The sequence below is a fragment of the Ochlerotatus camptorhynchus genome, unplaced genomic scaffold (genome assembly GCF_037179485.1).
Source record: "Ochlerotatus camptorhynchus isolate MF236.1 unplaced genomic scaffold, CSIRO-AGI_Acam_v1.1 ptg000577l, whole genome shotgun sequence".
NCBI classification, from domain to species: Eukaryota; Metazoa; Arthropoda; class Insecta; order Diptera; family Culicidae; genus Ochlerotatus; species Ochlerotatus camptorhynchus.
The window spans coordinates 563,103-586,390 of NW_027041058.1; the positions used below are offsets into that span (position 1 = coordinate 563,103).

Below are 23,288 nucleotides of genomic sequence, written 5' to 3' on the forward strand. Positions count from 1 at the left end.
GACGTCATCCCGATTCAGAAAATATACATATTTGAAGGATATTTGGCAGTATCTCCCACTTTTTCTGGAACGGGAAGCCGCCATCTTGGATTTCAAGATGGTGCTGGACATCGATTTTTGGTCTCTAGACGTCATCTCGATTCCGAAAATATCCATGTTCCATCCATATTGGTCTTGATCCACTGAATAACTTCGCCGAAGAAAGCAATTTCCTAGATGGCAAAGGATTCCAAGATATCACACAAACAAGGATATCACAAATTCCTGTACACTAACGCCACGTAGAGAGAAAATTCCGAACTTCTGTCCACCAACGATAAGATCTTGATCCACTGGACAACTTTGCGGAAGAAAGCAACTTCCTAGATGGCAAGGATTTCAAGATATCACACAAACAAGGATATCACAAATTTATGTACACTAGCGCCACGTAGTGAGAAAATTCTGAACTTCTGTCCACCAACGATAAGTTCTTGATCCACTGAACAACTTTGCTCAAGAAAGCAACTTCCTAGATGGCAAGGATTTCAAGATATCACAAATTCATGTACACTAGCGCCGCGTAGTTAGAAAATTCCAAACTTCTGTCCACCAACGATAAGGTCTTGATCCACTGAACAACTTTGCCCAAGAAAGCAACTTCCTAGATAGGATTTCAAGATATCACACAAAAAAGGATATCACAAATTAATGTACACTAGCGCCACGTAGTGAGAAAATTCCAAACTTCTGTCCACCAACAAAAGGTCTTGATCCACTGAACAACTTTGCCCAAGAAAACAACTTCCTAGATGGCAAGGATTTCAAGATATCATAAATTCATGCACGCTAGCGCCGCGTAGTGAGAAAATTCCAAACTTCCGTCCACCAACAATAAAATCTTGGTCCACTGCACAACTTCGCCTAAGAAAGCAACTTCCTAGATGGCAAGGATTTCAAGGTATCACACAAACAAGGATATCACAAATTCATGTACGCTAGCGCCGCGTAGTGAGAAAATTCCGAACTTCTGTCCACCAACGATAAGATCTTGATCCACTGAACAACTTCGCTCAAGAAAGCAACTTCCTATATGACAAGGATTTCAGGATATCACAAAAACAAGGGCATCAATAATTCATGCACACTAGCGCCGTGTAGTGAGAAAATTTCGCTATGAGACAGGTACACGTCATCTTCCGCGAATGAATTTAATAGCAAAGATAACATCCTCAGAAGAAAGGTTTGTCTATTTGCTCATTTTTCTATGCGTTGCTTCCACCTTCACTCAAGCGCAGCGCCATTGTATCTGTCACTTGGATTCTGGCAAAGCTGCCACTCTTCTTGATTTGTTGTCTTCAGTTTTGGTCTACTTTTGAGGTCAAATACTCCTCGTCTTTAGCAAACTACCGGAACCGTGACTTATCGTTGGCGACCTCAACGGGCATCATCCTAGCTGAGGGGCCTCCCGCTCGGACTCAAGGGGCTTCATGCTAGTAGACATTTTCGAAAAGGAAGACTTGACAGTCCTCAACGACGGTAAACCTACGTTCCTTAATGGACGGCACGCCATACCCATCAACATCTCTGTAGCTAGCCGAACAATCTCTGGGAAGTTCAAGTGGAGTGTCAACTACCCGGTCCAGCAAGAACCATGCCACCTGCAGCTCCGTCCACCACCCGTAGACGCTTGCGACGTTTAAATACGGAGCAACGGAATCCGGATTGTATACAAGAGTTCACAGAGGTAGTACGATGCACCCCGTATCGCATCAATCCCTAAGGCTGACAGTAACCCGTGGCGCAACGCCCTTCGTTGGTGGAACGAAGATACAAAAAAGCAGTCAAGGTCCGCCGGAAAGCCCTCCGGAAGGTCAAGCAGCTTCCAGCGGTTGCGCTCACCAACTACCACAATAAGCTCGGAACGCCAAGCAATCCAGATGGATGAACTTTCTTGACAGCATGAATACATCCCAGTCATCTGTCGATTTGTGGGGTAGAGTCAACGCCCTCAGCGAAAAGCGGCGCATGGCACCGCTGCATCTTCAGGTCAACGGTTCTACGGTGTCAGAACCCAAGGCCGTTGCGGAAGAGCTCGGCCGATCTGACTGCCATCAACAGCTACGACAATGACTTCAACGTGCTAGCGGACCCCAGCAATACGAGCATCAACCAAGCTTTTACATGGAGGGAACTCCAATTCGCACTCAGCCGTAGCACAGGTAAACTAGCCGGTCCTGGCGAAGAGGGGTACCCACTTCTGACGCAGGTCAAACTACTCGAGCTCTACAACCAGCTGTGGCTGAATGGACGTGTGGATGTACTCCGACCGGTGGAAAGAGAGCATTGTCATATCAATACCACCAATCCACAGTGGTCCAGAATGCAGATTTAGGTGGAATGATATGTTTTGAGCCTGAAATTGAAACTTAAGACTAAAAGTCTCTTCTACAAAGTTGTTCCTTATAGTTACGCCCTCATTTTTATGACAATGAAATCTAGGGTGGTTCCTATTATCATTAAAATCAAAAATCTATCTTTTTTGTTTGAATAAATTAAGGTATACATTCTTTGGCAAAGTTATAGCTGAGCTAATTTCAAGCAACTTTGTTGAGAATAACTTTTTTGTATCTCTTAAATTGGCCGATTTAGAGCTATTTTCTTGAATTGAGTTAGGGTGGCTCTTAAAAAACAGATTTTTGCTCTAGTTTTCTTTTTTCGAACTTTTCAGCAAAGGAGTCTCTACATAACTTTTAGATCTTAAGAAGGCGCAAATTTTTGCTGCACAAAACTTGTCAATATCTTTCGCCGTTCAAGAGTTATTGACGTTTTTATACTAAAAATATGCACTTTTCAAATGTTAATATCTCTGTTTGGGGCAAACAAAAAAAAAGTTTTCTTACGGCATTTGAAAGGGCGTATGTTATTCTCAATAATATGACAAAATTGGAGGTTGTTATTTTTGAAACTCGTATAAAATTAATTTGAATTTATTCATATTTTTTACTATATTTGGGTATATCATTTTTATTAGAAGAGATACAGGCAACAAATTCAACTATAAAACATTCGTCTTAAAGAGTTTTAAAAGTCTCTAGAAGATGACTTTCATGATAAATTTCAAATAAAAAAGTTATTGACAAAAGATGGATTTCATAGGACCACTCTAATGACAAATTTATATAAAATGTGCTAGTACATTTGTTTAAATATTTGGACATTAAGTGTCTCCGAAAAAGTTTTTGTTCTTAAAAATTCCCTTCTTTTGGTGTTTGCAAACGTCAGGGTGGTCCTCAAATTAGGGAATTTTTAAAACTAACTTTTTTGTTTTACAAAATAAAAACATGTGTTGTTTAAAAAAGTTGTAGCTAAGATAATTGCAAGCAACTTTGTCGAAGAAATTTTTTTTCTATCTCTTAACGTTCTCATTTTAGAGTAATTTTTCGGAATTGACTTAGGGTGTTCCTGGAAAAAATAGTTTTTTAGCAATAACTTTTTTATTTGAGATTTCTCATGAAAGTTATCTTCTAGAGAATTTTAAAACTCTTTAAGACGAATGTTTTACAGCTGAATTTGTTGCCTGTATCTCTTCTAATAAAAAAGATATACCCAAATATTGTAAAAAATATGAATAAATTCAAATTGATTTTATACGAGTTTCAAAAATAACATACCTCCAATTTTGCCATATTATTGAGAATAACATACGCCCTTTCAAATGCCGTAAGAAAACTTTTTTTTGTTTGCCCCAACCAGAGATATTAACATTTGAAAAGTGCATATTTTTAGCAAAAAAACGTCAATAACTCTTGATCGGCGAAAGATATCGACAAACTTTGTGCAGCAAAAATTTGCGCCTTCTTAAGATCTAAAAGTTATCTAGAGACTCCTTTGCTGAGAAGTTCGAAATAAGAAAACTAGAGCAAAAAAACAGTTTTTTTAAGAGCCACCCTAACTCAATTCAAGAAAATAGCTCTAAATTGGCCAATTTAAGAGATACAAAAAAGTTATTCTCAACAAAGTTGCTTGAAATTAGCTCAGCTATAACTTTGCCGAAGAATGTATACCTTAATTTATTCAAACAAAAAAGTTAGATTTTTGATTTTAATGATAATAGGAACCACCCTAGATTTCATTGTCATAAAAATGAGAGCCTAACTATAAGAAACAACTTTGTAGAAGAAACTTTTAGTCTTAAGTTTCAATTTCAGGCTCAAAACATATCATTCCACCTAAATCTGCATTCTGGACCACTGTGCAATGCGCTCACATGCTGTATGGCCAAGGTAATGGAAAAAATGGTCAATCGCAGGTTGAGCAGTTTCTCGAGGACAGCGGTAACAGGACTGAGGTAACTAGTCAGTTGGGGACTGAAAGGTCCCACGGTCGAGTCCGTTTAAAACTTCCACACGGATCGTTCATTCCGTGTCATGGTCGGTAACACACAGTCACAGCCCTTCAGCGAGGAGACGTGTGCTCCGCAGGGGTCAGTTATCAGCGTCACACTGTTCCTGATTGAGATTGGTTCGACCCGCAACAGCTATATCTTCACATAGGCCGACGATATTCTGGTGGTCTCCTTTGGCTGTACACCCAGATTACAGGTTTTCGACAGTGGCGTACCTCTTCGGAAAACCGGCAACTGAACAACACTTCCAAGCCGTCACAGCAGGGTCAACTCATTCAGCATCATTCGAAAAACCGCAGCATGCGCTTCTAGGTAGCCCTAGCGATAATTGACAGTTGCCTATTCTACGGACTAGAACTCACATGCTCGGCATCCGATAAGCTATCACAAATTCTCGCTCCCGCCGACGCTGCCTGCGTTGAAGCGGGAATCCTTCCTTTCCGGCATCGACTCAACGCAGCTATTCCCATCAAGGTTGCTGCTTTTACAGTAAAAACACCAGATTCTGACAGGATCTTTCTCCACGAGGAGGGGAAAAGAATCCTCCGCATGACCGCCAACCAAGGTGACCAGTGCTGTAAATTCTCAAAATCATTTGAACATTTTTGATGAAAATGAGAAAAGTAGCTATTCGCTATCAAAGGGGACCTCCTCCGAATGGGTGATATCAGTTGCTTAGTCATTTGACGAAGGCATGGATCATTCTCATTTGAGAAACGCTATATATCATTCGATTGAGTGTAACCTACACACAAACGGAGCTCTGGTCGACATTCCGGCGAAAAAGCAAAGTCAACCGGACACCAACCTGACTTCTATCAAAACCCAACCCGATGTTGACCCGACATTGACCCGACATAAACCCAAAATTGACCCGACATTAACACGACATTGGGTCGACATCGACCTCAAATTAGCCTTACATTGATCCGACATCGGGTCGACTTGTCTGTTCGGGATCATTTTCCTGGATTTCTTCCATACTCCACTGTCGTATATCAAATGATACTGAGTGACTCAATTGACAGTGACAGTGAGCTTCGAATGAGAAAGGGGCTCTTCAAATTATGGTCATGTGAGAATTCGTTTACACAGAATTGATTGAATGGTTGTAGTGGTTCATCTTCAATCGAATGATATGAAAATTTACAGCACTGAAGGTGACTACATATAGGTGTTCTAATGTGTCAAATTCATGATTCAGCCATGTTGGATTTTTGTATGGGACAGCGACCGAGTTTGTTTACAAATTGCTCTAAAACCGCACTTCCCCCCCCCCCCCGCGACCTCCTCGTCTATATAGTGAAAAAGCTGTATCACCATGTATATACCCACCATGCCGCCACCGTAAAGCTCCCCCCAGTGGACAAATGTCACTAGCATGGAGAACGAAGTTGGCACGCATCTCTAGTACAGTACTTGTTCGCTAACTGGGCTAAAAGCGCAGTCCAGTTAGCGAATTCCACTCGCTTATTGGGCTGGCTTGCTAAACGTAAAAAAAACACTGAGGGGAACTTCAAAGGATTGTTAAATCGACGTTAAACAATTTCACGTGCATCGAATTGAAACAGTGTAAAGTTTGTTATTGTAATTTTCACAGCATTCAAACTCGCGAGTTTAGAAAAGCTTAACGCTTTCGCTAATAGCGCTTTGCAGTCGAGATTTCAGTGTGGAATGAAAATAAATTCAAAGTTATTTATATTAACACTTAATATTCCATTCGAATGCCCCCTACAAATTATGACAACGACATGTCAAACTAAATGTGACGTCTAGTTTTGACGTATAACTGCTTTTTAACTGGACTACAGCCCAGTTAACGAACGCCCAGTTAAAAACAGCCCAGTTAACGAACAAGTGCTGTAAATGTAGATAGTCGGATCAAGGACCGCTTCAAGGCAGGTAAGACACACTCTGCTGCCCTACGAAGGTCGGTAGTGGAAATGCTAGGAGAGTAGGGACAGACTACGCTACCATAGAGGTAACTCTAAGACTAGAAGGTCCCGAAGAAACGTGCTCAACTTTTTGGCTCAGCTCTGGTACTATCTTCGGTCCCAAGCTAAGCGATTCACCCCTCGAAACATAGGAAAATCCAATAACCCCTCATTTTATCTGTCAAACTTTCATAGCGAATCAAAACAAATATTGTGTAGTAAGCCAATTTAAAATCGTTAGTTTCGTATTGATTGTTGACGCTACATATGCGCACCGTTACAGGGATGGATCACTTTCCTGAGCAGGCGTGGGAATAGGTGCCCAAGTAACAATTTTGGTTTTATGAGGGTTCTGTATACCATGATTTAGACTTGTAGAATGCTATAAAACCACGATAAAACCTGCAATGTTACTTGGGTGTTGCAGGGCACATCGTAACCACGAGCAGCAATTTGGCACCCCAAGCTCGGTCTTCTCGGCAGAAGTCGCAGCCATCTATACACAGCTAAAAAAAAGTAGTGTAAATTTCCGTTACTATGATGCACATAAATGGAGCGTCATATATCATACAATTTTAGATTATAGATCGTGTAAATTTATGAGACATGTCATGCAATATCCCATATATTGTAAACAACTGTCCACTTTTGTTTGCAACATTTCTTGCAAGTTGCTAGTTTACGTGAAAAGGAAGTTTACATGTATGAATATTTGCATGCATCGATGTTTACATCGCCAGTAAAATTCAAAAATTTTTGGTGTGTAGTTCGGAAATCGGTATATATGGCAACGCTGCGTTGATAACAAAAGGCAGTTAGTTCAGCTTAACATTGATAAGTTTAATGATCATGATTTCAGCAGGATAGAGACAAATTTTGAGATTTAGCTAAGCAAGACCACTGAGAAGATCATGGGCAAATCTTGAGACCATTGCAAGCAAATACAGACATCCTAATAAATGTATTGATAATGTAAAGTTATAGAAACCTTCCTAAGCCAAAACTCAACTGAACCGAATTTCCCACGATTGTCATTTAAGTATCAATGGAAGCAGTTGAGTGCCGCATTCAATGTAATCTAAAAGTGCTATAATAAATTATGACGAAGGTAAGTATGCCGTAATTGAATAACTAAGCTCCAAGCGATACTCAATTCATCCCGCACCTCGAGCCGCTTTTATAACCTCCAAAAAATGGAGCCACGCGCAACAAAGGCTTCGACAAGATTAATCCCATTCAATGATGATCCATGAAAACAAGAACACACAGCGGTCACCCCCTTCGCGACCAATCCACTCAATGTCAAATATTTTATGCAACCACAATGAATGCTTTTCCATAGCCCATGATCATCACCATCATCGTCGCCATTCATCGCGAAGGCACATTCAGAAGATTGCTCGCATTCCCAAAAACCCACCAAACATGAACAAACACTCACCTGGTGCGGGTAAGCCAGATGCCACGAGACGTTGAAAGTGCTTCCGGCCAGGAACGACGTTTTCAATGAACCTGAAAATGAAAATTGAAAAGGGAAAACATGCCATGGCATTAGCTGTCGGAAAAATGAATGCGATTAGAGGTATATTCGAACAATAGGGCCGAGTGAAAGGGAGGAGCGACGGGTGCACGGCCATCTCTCGATCGTAATTATAAAAGTCAAGTCTGCTAAGAGAGCAACTACGCTGACAGGTGACGGTCGGCGTTTTGTGTGCATAATAGAAGAGGGAGTACGGCCATATCAATCAAGACGGAAGAACCATCAGCGGACGAAAGGCGGAGTGTGAGGCTTTCAATTGAAATGTGGATACCGCACTTCACGGTTGGCGCTTACGTAATGATTGTGAATAGTTTAAGAATTAATTACACATTGTGTTTTGGAGTTTGACGGTTGTGATTTAGGAGGTGCAGCCATGTTTGGAACGCCGCGTCATCCGCGATGAAAGATGATCGATGAAAATGGAAAGTAAGTAACACAATTGAAGTAAGTAACTGTTGTTGTATCCGCACCTTCTTTCAGCGCTGAGTAGCATTTCTCACGAAATTAATTTCAAATTTGGCAAACAAAATCACCGATCCAATAAAATTTCAGGCGGCTAATGGTTCGAAGAATCAAACTGCTCATAAAACAAAAACCGACACGAACCGAAGGATGGGTAATCGGATGGGCTACACTAGGGTGGGTCAAGATTGAAAAGCTCGTTTGATTGAGCTGTATTTCGCGTCTATTATGACTCAATTTATGTCAACAATGACGCTCGTACACTTGACCTAAAGTATTGTCGTTATAGCTGAAAACTGAAAAAAAACCCACAAACGAAAATCGATTTTACTCTCGTTCTCTACGTTATACATACATCATGTCCTTGCGTGGCAAACGCCGTCACACCACTATAGCTATCAGACAACCATCAGGTCCAACCGATGATTCCCTAAAAGTAGCTGAAATACTGGCTCAGCACTACACTAAGAGGTCGGCAATCTCCAACTACTCAACAACATTCCAAATAGCGAAGGAGAAAGCCGAACGTAAATATTCTGATCCATCAAAAGACGAGCATAACGGATACAATACTGATTTTACATTAGATGAACTCTTGTGGGCCCTTGAAAAGCGACGCGGCCTCTCTACGGGTCCTAACTTCGTGGGCTACCCCATGCTCCAACGACTACCTTTTTCAGTAAAAACCGCACTAGAGTTGTTTAATCGCATTTGGCACAGTGGCGTCTTCCCAAGCAACTGGCAATTCGGAAGCCAAATTCCACTGAGACCGGACCTGCTGCTTTTCGACCCATCACACTTTTAAGCTGTATATCTAAAGTCTTTGAAAGGATGGTCAACCGGCGACTAATTACGGAATTAGAAACGAAAGGATGACTGGATAACTGACTACACGCTTTTCGATCCGGAGGCGGCACCGAAACTCATTTCGCGGAACTGGAAAGCTATTTACGTGGAAAAGACGAGCACTGTCTAATTGCGTCTCTGGACCTGTCAAAGGCATATGACACCACCTAGAGACATGGGATTTTACGGACACTGAAGCAATGGCACTTTTCTGGACGCATGTACAACATTCTGAAAAGCTTCCTATCGGACGGCACTTTTCAAGTAGCCGTAGCGGGGCAAATTTTCCCCCTGTCTACATTGGAATGGAGTCCCATAAGGCTCGGTTCTGTCTGTGACTTTGTTCCTCGTGGCTATGCAACCGATTTTTCGGGTGGTTCCAAATGGTTTCAAGGTTCTCCTTTATGCCGACGACATCCTTTTGATCGTAGTAGGCCTAAAGAATCAAAACTCGAAAGCTTCAAATTGCTGTCAACGCGGTGGTCAAATGGGCGATAAGCATTGGTTTTTCTATATCATCTAACAAATCACACATCTTTTACGGTAGCCCTAATGCTCGTCACCAGCCCAAGAAAGATATAACCATAGATCGCATCCCAGTACCTAGAACAAAGTGGCTCAAAATTTTAGGTGTCACGCTACATCAGACCTTCACCTTTAGAGCACACTGTACCCAGAATGCCAAAAACTGCGCCACGCGACTACGAATCCTGACCATGGTTGGATTAAGACTTCCCCGAGGCGCCCGTCGCTCACTGCTGCAGGTAGGATCTGCGATCATCACGTCATGCCTTCTATACGGAATAGGTCTAGTTAGCAGAGGAGGCCATACGGCCCTTAAAATCCTCTCCCCAACCTGCAACCGGATGATTAGACTCGCATCTGGAGCATTCGTCACAAGCACTACACTCGCTATCATGGCTGCATCTGGAATGCTACCAACAATCAATACGAAACTAACGATTTTAAATTGGCTCACTACTTGACTAGCCTATCGGTCCCAAGCAAATCGACTAACGTACCCCATTCTAGTCGAAATTCTAGTACTACACTATGTTTGTTTTGATTCGCTATGAAAGTTTGACAGATAAAATGAGGGGTTATTAGTTTTTCCTATGTTTCGAGGGGTGAATCGATTAGCTTGGGACCGAAGATAGTACCAGAGCTGAGCCAAAAAGGTGAGCTCGTTTCTTCGGGACCTTCTGGTCTTAGAGATAACTCTATGATGTTACCATTTGACCTTCTGGTTCTACAATCGTTAGGACGGGTGACGATTCGGCTTTTAGAGAAAATTAGTGACGCCTCCGATCTTCCAGTCATTCAAAGAACATTACAGCTGTATACCGAAAAAACCAATTCAACTATTCCCAGAATCTGTCAGCGCAATAGGATCACAGAACGGCACTGGAATGTACCAAAACCTACGATCGTCTGGGACGTTAAACAGATTATTAGGGCTGGAGACCCTCCAGAAATAGTACGACCCATAGTACAGGATATAATCGAACGACACTTTCAAGGACACACCATACTTTACACCGATGACTCCAAGAGTGACGATACAGTCGGCACAGGCCTTTTTGGAGCTGGCGTTAGCAAATCCGTAGCCATCCCTCGTCAGTGCAGCGTGTACTCAGCAGAGGTCTATGCACTCAACTTGGCACTCAAGACTTCATCCAAAAACCCAATAGCTATCCTAACGGACTTAGCCACCTGTCTTTATGCTCTCGAGTCCGGTAGGTCTACATATCCATGGATCGAAAGTATTGAAGCGGCAGTTCGCAACAAAAACATAAAATTCTGCTGGATTCCTGGTCATGCTGGTATTCAAGGAAATATTTCTGCAGACCGTCTAGCGGGTGAAGCTAGAAAGAACGGACCACATAATAACCCAATACCAGCCATGGACGCAGTAAGAGAAGTTCAAAGCGTTATTTTATTATTATTACTTTGATATCTTCATCCGACAATTTGTTGTCTTAATGAATAATTCTTAGCATCAACATCAATTCATTCTTCTTAGCCTTGAGCGAAATTGAACAGAGTTTTCATTGAAGTCAAACAAATTATAAACATCGTTGAAATTGCGCATGACTGCACGTACTGGCTCGTTACCGTCGTAGTCCTGTCGCCAGCGTGGTAAGCGGAGAAATTCGGTATTCCTGAGTGCATAGCCGGGAATGTTAATGTCGATGAGAGCAAGAAGATTCGGTGCATCAAGTTCGGCGTTCAGTAGTTTCGCTACAAATACAGCTTTCGCGTTCTTCCTCCTTTGTTCCAGCGTTTCCAATCCCAGTAGTTGGCATCTATTCTCGTAGGGTGGCAGATTAACCGGGTCATTCCACGGTAAGTTGCGAAGAGCGTATCGCACAAATTTGCGCTGAACGGCCTCTATGCGATCGATCACGGTGATTTGAAACGGATCCCATATAATACAGCCTGTCTCGAGAATTGGACGAACAAGACTAACATACAGCGATTTCAATGTGTAAGGATCTTGAAACTCCTTTGTCACCTTTCCAATGAAACCAAGCTGCCGTCGTGCCTTCGCAATAACATCTTTGTGGTGGTTCCTGAACGTGAGACTTGAGTCCAATGTAATTCCAAGATCACGCACTGTCTGCACGCATGATAGGGTGGTTCCGTCGATGACATATTCAAATTGAAGGAAATTTTTCTTGCGGTGGAAGCTAATGACGTGGCATTTAGGTACGCTGAGGGTCATATTGTTGGCACGACACCACAATGCAAACTTGTCCAGTGCCTCCTGGAGTCGCAGACAGTCGTCTTCGTTTTCAACGATCACATAGATTTTTGTATCATCAGCATAAATAAAGTAACATCCATTTTCCAGAAGCACAGTTGCGTCATTGATGTACAGCGAAAATAGCAACGGTCCCAAGTTACTTCCTTGAGGTACACCGGAGGTATTGCAGAACCAGTCAGAAGTTGAAGATCCAATCTTTACTGCAAGAGTCCTGCCCCTTGCCCCTTGCTCGGCGAACGTTGCTTCCCCGGTTCGATGTTTCTGATGTTGTTGTTTCCTCTGGTGACTGGCTGCATCTTCCACAATTCCGGCTTTCTCCAAGAACATTTCAATTTTGTTGTTGGTATCTTCCAGTTGACGATCAAGCTTTTGAAAGAACGATGGGACCAACTATGGTTCAATTCGCAGGACGTTAAGCTCCGCGAGATAAAATCCGACACAAGCCAATGGAAGGACAGCGCGAACCTCGCAGACCAACGGGTCCTAACCCGATTGAGAATAGGACATACGAGGCTCACCCACGAGTTCCTGATCAACAGAACAGACCCACCTTTATGCGAATGCTGCGGCTCCATCATCGACATACGTCATATCCTTCTGGACTGCAGGAAATATCAAGATTCCCGATCACAATTAAACATTGACTCTTCAAGCCTGCAAGCAATACTCCACAATAATGATGCAGTAGAAAAAACATCATCACAACATATGAATGCACAATACAAGTGTAAAATTTCTCTAATAAAAAAAATACATCGTGTCGGAAAAATTGCGCTGTAATTGCACAATGATGCGCCATAATGCGCACTACTTGCAACACTATGTATAACGTATAAAACGAGAGTAAAATCGATTTCCGCTAATGGGTTTTACCAGTTTTCAACTCTAATGACAATAAAAGAATTATAGCTTGCTGCACAGAAGTCTAATCATTTTGCAATCTTGGACAAAGTTTTTCTAGATAGTTTTCTCAAGTACCAAGTTTGGTAAAAATTTAGCAATTGTTTAATTTTCGACAAGCAAATGAATACGATCCGTTTCATATACATTTTCCAAAACTTTGCAGTGTTCCCGTAAATCCAAATCATAACCAAATTCGTTCAAATATGGCACAGTTGTTGGGAACCTCAATACACATCGAAAGAGCAGTGGAGTGCAGGGGGTTGTAAAGTTGACCCACCCTAGAGGCTACACTCATCAACATCATCATCATCGCACAGCACAGCCGTAAAAACGATTTCAACGCACACAACACATGATCACGCAATGCTCATGGATCGAGAGCCGCAAAAGGATCGGGCTTAACAATACGTAAAATTTGCTAGCACTTTTTTTTTCCAACGCACAGTACCGAATCATGCAGACCTAAACATTAACCTCCATTAATCGCGCTGTTTTTATTGCTTCGCAACGGAATGATCAAACGTGAGCCACGATTCGATCGGTACACTGCCAAGGCCATTCAAATGATTCGGTGAGTTCAATCGCTCAGCCTTGAACATATCACCCCGTCATCGTCCATTCAGTCTATATTTCTGGTACTTTGCGAGCATCTTTATGGATGACCCCCCCGAGGCTCTCCAGGTCGCCACCTGATGTTTACATTTTCCGATACACTGACCGCCAGAATACAAAGCATGTACGACTTTGAACCGAATCGCGGAAGGTTCTTATTGATACGCTTCAAGGATCCTTCCTAGACAGGGTGACGGGGGGAGGGGGGGGGCTAATGGCGATTCTATATGCAGCAGCAGCAGCAACTCCTATCTCAACTTGGTGAGAGCGGCAACGCTAATTGGCAGGTTGTCACGTTCCGCCAGTCGACCGCCAGCCACCGCCGCCACCGTGACCGGCCATGAGTTTCCAATAAAACTGTAACAGCAACGTTCAAGTCCGAGTAATACAGTTTTATTGCACTATCAACCCCGCAGCCCGCGCAGTGCATTAGTTTTTCTCATTTTCCATGCATCAACAGGGAGATCCGGCCTTTGTGCGCGGTGGTGGCGGCCCAGGTGGAGGAGGTGATGGGGGAGGTTTATTTTATTAGCATCAGCATCGTTTGTTTCGTTTGCCAAGGTACCTGCTGGGTTATGCTAGTGCTGCGATTTGCCATGCTGAGTGGAATTTGGCGGTCATTTTGCGCTCCAATCGGTAATTAATAAGCGGTACCGATCCGACTGGACAAGTAACCGGCACTAATTCTTCTACTGAGTGGAACTGAAAGCGTTTAAGTGATGAGTAACGAACACACCGGTTGTGGCTTATCAGCACGTTGTAATGCATTGTTGGATGCAGAATGATTATGCTTTGTAGGAAGCTAATAAGACGTTCTTACTAGGAAAATTATGACGTGACTGCTATTGACAAGATCACAATTATCGGTAAATGTTAGGTGTTCTATTAAAAGATTAAACCAAGTTCAAATATCTGTGTACGTTTCAAGCAGTTTCAAATTTCAGACATGATTTTTTTTTGTTATACAGGTATACCTCAATATAACGTAACTGTCACTTTTGACTTCGATCGCTGATTTCTAGCGAACAATCATTAAATCAAACAAAGTAATAACACCATCGGATACATGGTATAATCCTCCATCTATTGGTCATGCCAATTTGCATGGCTGAGTTGTTATTTGTGAGATATCCACGATGGAAGTCAAAAGTGTCAGTAACGTTATATATACCTGTAGCACAATTTCACTTTGAATTTCAAATTTTTCAAAGAAATCGCATCAACTCAACTTTTGTTAAAACATTAACTTTCATTTAATCCCAAAAATTCAGAAAATCCACAAAAGAGATTTTCGTAGATCTTCAGAAAAGCAATTTTCAAAACTTCAAGCAAGCTAAAATATTTTCATATCAATCAAGACCAACAATTGAAAAGGCCTCAACTCCATTTTGCAAACAAACCTTGTAAAGCCATTTTGTCGCGAACCGAAGTCCGCCAACGCAAACCAACAAACAGGTAGGGTTTGTGTTTTAGGTTTGCGAATATAGATTTCAGTTCGAGAAAAAAATGCCTTACAAGGTGTGTTTACGAAATAAAGTTGAGGCCTTTTCAAGGGAAATTTTGCAATTCTTCAGGGAAGTTTGCAGAACTTCAGACAAGTCCAAGAATGTACAGTGAAATTTGAAGAATTTCACAGAATTTTATAGGTCTACTGAAATATTATTGAACATCACAAAAGATCCTAGATCTTCATAACAAAGCTACAGATCTTTGGAAAAAATTACAGAACTTCTGAGAAAAAAAATCACAAGAGTGGTCGTAGATCTTCAGATAAATTTGAAGACCTTCAATAAGTGTGCAGATTTTCTGATACATTCTTAGAATCTCTGAAATTTTACTGGATCTTCAGGGAAATTCGGCGATTTTTGTTTTTAATACTTATACGATTTCAGGGAAATGTGTAGATCTTGAGAGAAGCATTTAAAATTTCAAGGAAGCTCAAAAAATTTTTCAGATACGTTCTGAGAACTTTAGGTAATTTAGAAGATCTTTAGGAAAATTTCCAAATCTTCAGGGAAGCCCGAGAGCCTACAGAGGAATTTACAAAACTTCAGATAAGTTTGCAGATCTACTGAATAATTTATTGAGTCTCCTGGTGATTCGTAAATCTTGAGAATAGAACTACGGAGCTTCAGACAACTTTTCACAACTTTAAAGATATTTGCAAAAATTCAGAAGAGTAGATATTAAGAGAAATCTGCAGAACTGCAAGGAATTTACAGATCTTCAGAGACATTCAGAGATTCAGAAAGCTTCACAGTTTAAAAATGTGACATCTTCAGAAAAATTCGAAAGATTTCAGAAAAGTACTTTAATTTCAAAAACAAGTCTCAGTGAAGTACGAAAGTCCAAGATTTTGCCAGAACTCCATGTAAGTTGGAAAAAGATAGATCTGAAGAGCATCAGAGATGTCCGTAGACCACTGATGGCATGATCATTAGCAAATTGATATTTTTTCGCTCTCATACGCTCTCAATATCACGCGTGATATTGGAGCAAAATATCAAGCTTGATATTGATTCAACAAGACTATTCACAACGTGTAAAGTTAAAGCTGAGAGTTGAATCGACGCAAAAATCATTCCGTCGCACCTCGTTTTCTTAGACAGAGAAGGTATATAAATGCTATCTAATTTTTCTCGTCACCGATGGCAGACATGAAGCGACTGCTGCCAGTCGTCATGGATGCTCCGGTTGTGTTCGAGTGTAAAGTAAAAATCTTGAAAAATCATGTAAAAATCACACCACAGTGTGGTGAGATTTGGAGCTTGTGAGATTTGTTAGCTTGATATTCTGAGCTGCGATATCAAAGCTTGCAATATCAACCACAGTTGTTTGCTTGTTGATTTTTGTCTACGAAAATCAAGCGTGATCTTGTTCTTGGTTGAGATTTATTTTTTGATATTTTCCCAACACTGCCGTAGACTTTAAGAGAAGTCTGTAGAACTTCAGGAAATTCGTACCTTTCAGCAAAACTCACAGACTTCGGTAAAGTTCGCAGATCTTTAGAAGTATTTCTACAACTTCAGAGATTTTTTAAAGCTTCAAATCCCGTTGAAATATTTGCAGATTTGCTTTGAGGAATTCCAAAGAATTTCAGAATTTATCGAAGTCCAAGAATCAACAAAAAAAAATCACAGAACTTTAGAGAAGTTCGGAGATCTACTGTGAAATTTATTGAACTTTAGGGCAGTTCGTAGATCTTCAGAACAGAAATTCAGTACTGCAGAAAACTTTACAGAATTTTGAAGAAATTTTAGAATTGATGTTATGAGATATTTACAGGACTTCAGGAAAGCTCGCTGATCTTTAGAGATATTTGCACAACTTCAGAAAAATTAGTAGATCCTTAGAGAACTTCGTAAAACTTCCGAGATGCTCAAACATTTCTAGATCAATTCAAGAACAACATGTGAAAAGGGTATACAAGCTTTTTGTAAACAAACCTTCTTATGCCCTTTTCTCGCCACCCATATGACACCAACGCAAACCATCAACATTAGTGGGTAGGAGAAGCATTATCCTTACCGATGATATTTTTGGTTTGCGTGGGCGACCCTCGGTTGGCGAGAAAAGGGCCTACAAATGATTGTTTACAAAAAGCTTGTATACCCTTTTCAGATGTGGCTCTTGAATTGTTAATACTTTAGTAAATTGTGTAGATGTTCAGAGATATTTGCAGATATTCATTGAATCATGAAAATCTACAGAGAAAATTACAGAATTACTTCAGGGAAGTTCTAAGACCAAAATGTTTTCATAGTATCACAAAACTTAAATATTAATGCGTGGTCAGAAACACTCTGGCAGGTTTTCATCTCATATATGCCTATAAACGGACATCATAAGGAACCCAAGTAACACAAATCCATTGAATTATGTTGAGTAAACTGCTTTACAACCAAAACCAGTCATATAAAGGTTATAAGCAGTCTTGAAAACTGTCACTGTAGAAGTCAAGAAATGACTGATCATAGTCACCCTTTTTTTATTTTATCACTCTCGAATCGGACGCTCACTCAAGCAACGTACCTAGTTGCTTTTGACAGTCGACAATGAAAGTTGGTCACTCACCGCTCCACGTAATCAGTCGTGCTGTTTACACTCTTCTTCATAGTGAGTGTCATCTCAGCAGCAATTTTTCTATCAATCAGTATTGTTGACATTCGTTTACCTATCATTGATGATAATCGTGACATTCATTTTTTCTATAGTAGCCTCCGGTTCTAGCGCACAGTTTGTGTGGCCTTCCCACGAAAAAACTGAAGAAAAAGGTATATGTATTTCATTGATTAATATTACCTGAAGGATTCTGCTTTATCAATGGTTGTCTTTGATCGCAATCAATATGGCGGTCATTGTGTTCATAAAAAGTGGTAAACCCTACAATATGAGTATTTTCGAAACAGGGACGATCGGTAGATTCTTGTCCGACATCATTGCGGCCATCGGTTTCAGAAAAAGTGGTGGGCCCATGCATTAATTATGTCACGCTAAATCGAGTAAAAAATTACCCCCTCCCCCCCTATCGTGACGTTTTTCCTATACCTAATGCATTGCTTGTCACAAAATCTTAGACCCTCCCCTCCCCCCTTAGAACGTGACATAATATAAGCATCAACCCTAAATACCCTACAATATGGGTATTTCCGGAACGGGGACGACGTTTAGATGCTGAAAATCAATGCCTGATGCCATTTTGGAATCTAATGTGACAGCTATTGGTCTCAAAAAGATTCAAACACCCTACAATATGGATATTTTTGGATAAGAGACTACGTGTAGAGGCTGAAAATCGATGTCCGATTGAAGTCCAAGATGGCGGCCGTTGGTTTATAAAAATCTGTGAAATACCCTACAATATGGATATTATCGGAACGGGGACGACACGTGAAGGCCTATGTTCGACGCCATTCTGGAATGCAAGATCTTGACCACTTGTATTAGAAAAAGTGTAAAATATGATACGATATGGTCGCCACCCTGGATTCCATCAATTTTCAGCATCTACACGTCGTCCCCGTTTCAAAAATACCCATATTTTAGGGTATTTTGCACTTTTCCTGATCCCAATGGCAGCCACATTAGACTCCAAAATGGCGTCGTGACATCAATTTTCGGCATCTACCGGTTCTTCCCATTACGAACATACCCATATTGATGGGTATTCGCCACTTTTATGAACCCAATGGACACCATATTGGATTTTGAAATGGCATCGAACATCAATTTTCGGCATCTACACGTCGTCCCCTTTCCAAAAATCTCCGATTTCTCGCAAATAACAGCTCGATCTCGCAAGGAGACAATATCAAATGATATAGGAATTGTTCCTCTACCTGATTGTGGTGTATGCTTTCCAGGTTGAGATTTTATTTGCGAGAAATCGGTGATTGGCGTGTTTTGTTACAAAAGTAAATACGTTCAAATATCAAAGTTCTCCAGATTTGTTAACACAAAAACGAAGCTCACGATCATCAAAACAACAACAATCATTACTTGTTGTCTATGTCACTCTCAGTCTAGACGTCTCATCATCTAGTCACTCAGGTTCCGAATGTCAGATATGAACGTCACTCTTTCGAAGGATTGTCAGATAGCTCAACAAGTCAGTCTGGGTTTGGTATGGTGAGTGTCAATGGTGAGATTCGTTTAATTATGCTTTGGTCTTTCCTTTGGCTACGTACGCTCTCGTGACAATCGTGAGATTTTGCAACTCTGGTTATAAGAACTGTTATAGAACATGTTTCTTTGCTTGGGAAGCAAGTCATTCCCCCCCCCCCCTCCATCAGACTCAGGAACCCATCGGAGAAATTGAGGATTGAAACAACTCTTCACGAAACAAGACAAAACTTCCCAACGCAGTAAAACTTTTCTGAATGTAGGCAGGAAGCTCGTTTGAAAAATGCAGATCTCTTCCGGATTGTACATTACATTTCTTAATCGAACAACCACGTGGAACTGCAATTTCCGCAGCTCATATTTACAATCATTTCGGGCACTATTTATATGAAATAAAAATACTAACTAAACAAAAAATACTGGGGGGGGGGGGGGGTTGGTTGGAAATGCTAACATGAAGCTTTAGTGTGAAAATTTATTAGCTAGAGAATGATCTTTAGAAGAGGATAGGTGGATAGTTCCGTTAGAGTACGGCAGTATGAAATTGAAAATGAGCGAAGGGCCATTAATGCAACAGTTTTTTTTTAAGTTAGACGCACATCTTTTGCCTAACCCGTACGATGTACGCGGAGACTTGAAGTATGTCTCCAAGTCTACAGGCAAAAAATATGCGTCCTCCTTTGGTCATAAACTGGCAGCGGTCAAAATCAGACCAAGAAATCAGATATTTTTTCCTTTCCTTTCCTTTATTTAACGTCGGTCTCTGTTCCGCAATCTAGTGCCAATCACCGACGGACATCGATTGCCATCCATTGACGGCAACCGAATGTGCAGGAAGGCAGCTTCCACTTCCCTTCCGAAGGAAGACGTGACCAGAGATTTTTATGCCTCAGAAAAATCCCACCGACCTCGGCTGGGATTGAACCCAGACCCATTGGGGTGTTAGAAAGCAGTCACGCTTACCACTACACCACCGGCGCCGGCAAGAAATCAGATAGTTTAAACAGACTTTTATGGTAGAGTAGATGGCAAAGGCACGACTAACTTCTCTAGCCAAGTTACTTAGAAGTTTGGGTTCTAAGATAGCGTCAACATGTTTGACTCAATCTTGATGAAAGGTACCGGAGTGTGGAGTGTGTGCACAGCGATGTAAAACTAGAATAACACAAAAAAAAGTTTAACCAAAATTGTGTAAAAATGTCCAGTTTACACCCTATTTAGTTTAAATCCTTATGTGTAATTTTGTATCCAGCTATGTCAGAAATATATAATTTTTTACCATTTTCATACTGTGCCGAAGATTGTGCGATAGTTTTTTTTTTTATAATTTTAATTACATCCAGCATCTTAATTGTAACAAACGTTGTTACAAAAATCTGTGGAACCAAATATTTCAAGATACGATAAACTTGTTATTGCCTTCTGACCGGGAACCCTATAGGCTAAAACGGCTTAAAAAGTCAATTTTCGATGGAACTTCTTTGCAATATGCAAGAATGTTTAAAAAATAATTAATTTAATTTACAGCAACGTTGAAGTTAGATATTTCGGCCAGCCGTAAGCCACCATGCACAACTGAGGTGATCAAATCCTTCACTGAGAGCAACCGTAGCGCAGGTTGCTTTGTTTGGCATGGAAACCTGATTCGATGACAGATTGGTTTACGCAATTTGTTGTGCGGTTTCGAAGGCGGCGGGCGGCAGCGAAGAAGGAATTGGTGGAACAATAAGCTGACTCGCATTTCGCACCATCTTAGCAATTGTATCCGTCCGATACACCGGTGGGTATTTCTTCAATTTAACTGGCCAAAATTGATATTAATTTGTTGCGCCTTGTATGCTCAAATCATAGGAGAACAATGCTGTGCACTTTTTATTTTATTAATCAAAGCTCACAAAGTTGTGATAAGTTAATCATGTTCCCATGCTTCTGCGTTAATTTCTCTTCAGCTGTCACTTCTGTTATTAATGCAGACATCTATAGGAAACTACGCTTACGCTAAGTTTCGTTAATTGTTAATAGAGTGCAGTGCGGTCAAAACATGCCTGGTTTTTTACATATTCTACGACAAAATTACTTGCCAAGCACCGCTCTCTTGGGACTGGTAAAGCGGGTAAAAAATGTATGGAAAAATATTATTTTTATTAAATTGTAGCTTGTTACACAATAATATCTGGGAAAAACTAAACGAAAAAGTCCCTGACTTATTTCTATAGGTTGTAGTTCACTTTTTGTGAACTGAATATGCATCGAAAGCGAATTATTCCCTCTTAATTTCTGTATGGTGATTTTCATCATTTCCCAATAGAAAATGACAACTTATTTCAATTAGCCTCCATATCTCAAAGACTTTCATTCGAATCGGTTGAGTACCGAAAATGTCCACTCGTTTTACACTTGATCACTCAAACAACATCAAACCCTTTGCCAATCCAAGTCCAAAAGCGAAGTCATCATCATCAACTCCAACCCACAATCATTGCCAATTTCACACATCGCAGAACGCTCGTTGGTGGGCACAGCAATCCGAAAACATTTAACAAACAAATCCAATACAGATCCACTCGATGGATTTTCGCCTTCTTCGTGAGTGTTTTTCTCATATATAATCATCGCCGTCGTGGTCGTCGCAAAACGCAGCGAAGCACACACAAGACGAGAAAAAGACAAACCACTTGAATCGGATTATGCATACAGATGTATACCTATGTATACAAAAGTCTGCTGGCTGGTGGACCTGCCAGTAAGCCAAGAGAGACACCGCGGGACCCGCGAACCAATGTTGTGGAACCGCATTCCAAAGGTGTGCCCGCGCTCACCCCCCGTTCCTCAGCCCTCCAGCGATCGGCCGCGGAGTGAAAGAGTCGCTGCTTGTGAGCTCTGTTTTCGCAATAAAGGCGGTTGCTTGCCTGGGTATTTTCCAATGTTTGCATGTTTTCTCGCTCCCAATACAGAAGGAATGGTAGTGGTCCGTAAAATCGATCGATGCGATTTTATTTATGGAAACTAGACGACTGCTTAGGTGAAGTGCGCTATCAGTGTGTTCGGTACCTGGGCTGCGCGTGATCGAGAAATAGTGAAAGTGACTTGAAGATGCTCTGCGATGGGTGCTGATAAAACTACTGATACTGCGATTCGGTTTCAACGAAAGCTTCATTCAATGTAAGCTAAAATCGAATGGAGTGGACTTTATAGGATTTTGCTAGATTTGCTCATTTAGATCATATCCATAGGTTGTTTCGTCACAGCTCGGATCGGATTGAGTGATCACCACTAGGATGCCATAAAAAGACAAACTAATTTCACGGTTTTCTGAACAGGTTGTGGAAAATGATCGCTGTTAGCTGAATGGTGTGCAATATTTGAATACATAAGCCAACTCAGTAGCATAAGAGGGAGTCTCTAGTAATTAAGATGCTTATGCTAACAGGTTTGAAAACTGTGAAGTGGAAGGTTAAATGTGGAGCGTGATCGTTTATCCCTCTCCTCCATATGATAGCACAGGTGATTCTCAACTTTTCGGCCCGTCTCATGTTTTGCAATCAACCGTTAAATAGTCAGCACTTATTAAAACTTGTCCGTGTGCTCATTATACTTCTCCATATGTATTCTTGAAAGATCAACTGATCAAATATCGCGAAACAAAAGATTCTATTGAACATTTTTAAGGTGATACTCTAAGGAAGCCTTAGCGTGAAACATAATTTTCAGCAATGTCAGGAATGCTCACGAACCTCCTACATTTGCCAGAAAACTTACTACTAACTCAAGGTATCTTCCAAATTAGCTTCAAAATTGCATTTTTTTTTATCAAATGCTAAATTTAGTCCTCTATATCCATAATACGCGTGCGAGGCTCAAACCTTTGTAGACTACTTTTTTTTTTAATTAATCTACTTTTAAATCAAATATTAAAAATCCATTATCACCATCGTGGCGAACAGAAATAGTTTTTGCAGTGCTACAATAATTATTAAAAAGTCGTTATGACAGCTATCCATATAAAATAATCCGTTAGAGATAACTTCGTCAAGATACATCATTTATCAATTCATAAAAAATCACTGGATAACCGTTCAAAAGACAGTTTTAACGTGTGAAATGCAGTGTCCTTTAAATTCTGTAAGTGTTGCTGAACGTTTGATATGTCTAGGTATCGAATTGAAAACATTTACTCCTTTATAATATAATGAATTTTGTGAAGCACAAGTCAAG

The 23,288-nt window shown here is 40.8% G+C and overlaps 1 protein-coding gene and 1 long non-coding RNA gene across 3 annotated transcripts in view; one reads left to right on the top strand and one right to left on the bottom strand.

Annotated features, from left to right (window-relative positions):
- LOC135713752 (uncharacterized) overlaps window positions 1-23,288 on the top strand; it is a 511,705-nt gene that overhangs the window by 59,508 nt on the left and 428,909 nt on the right. The window lies entirely within an intron of this gene.
- The window catches only part of nahoda, a 125,692-nt gene that overhangs the window by 37,811 nt on the left and 64,593 nt on the right, over window positions 1-23,288 (bottom strand). For both annotated transcript variants that reach the window (XM_065236881.1, XM_065236880.1), the window contains exon 3: window positions 7,763-7,833. In XM_065236881.1, the coding sequence (XP_065092953.1) occupies window positions 7,763-7,833 (71 nt within the window). The remainder of the gene's footprint in view (window positions 1-7,762; window positions 7,834-23,288) is intronic.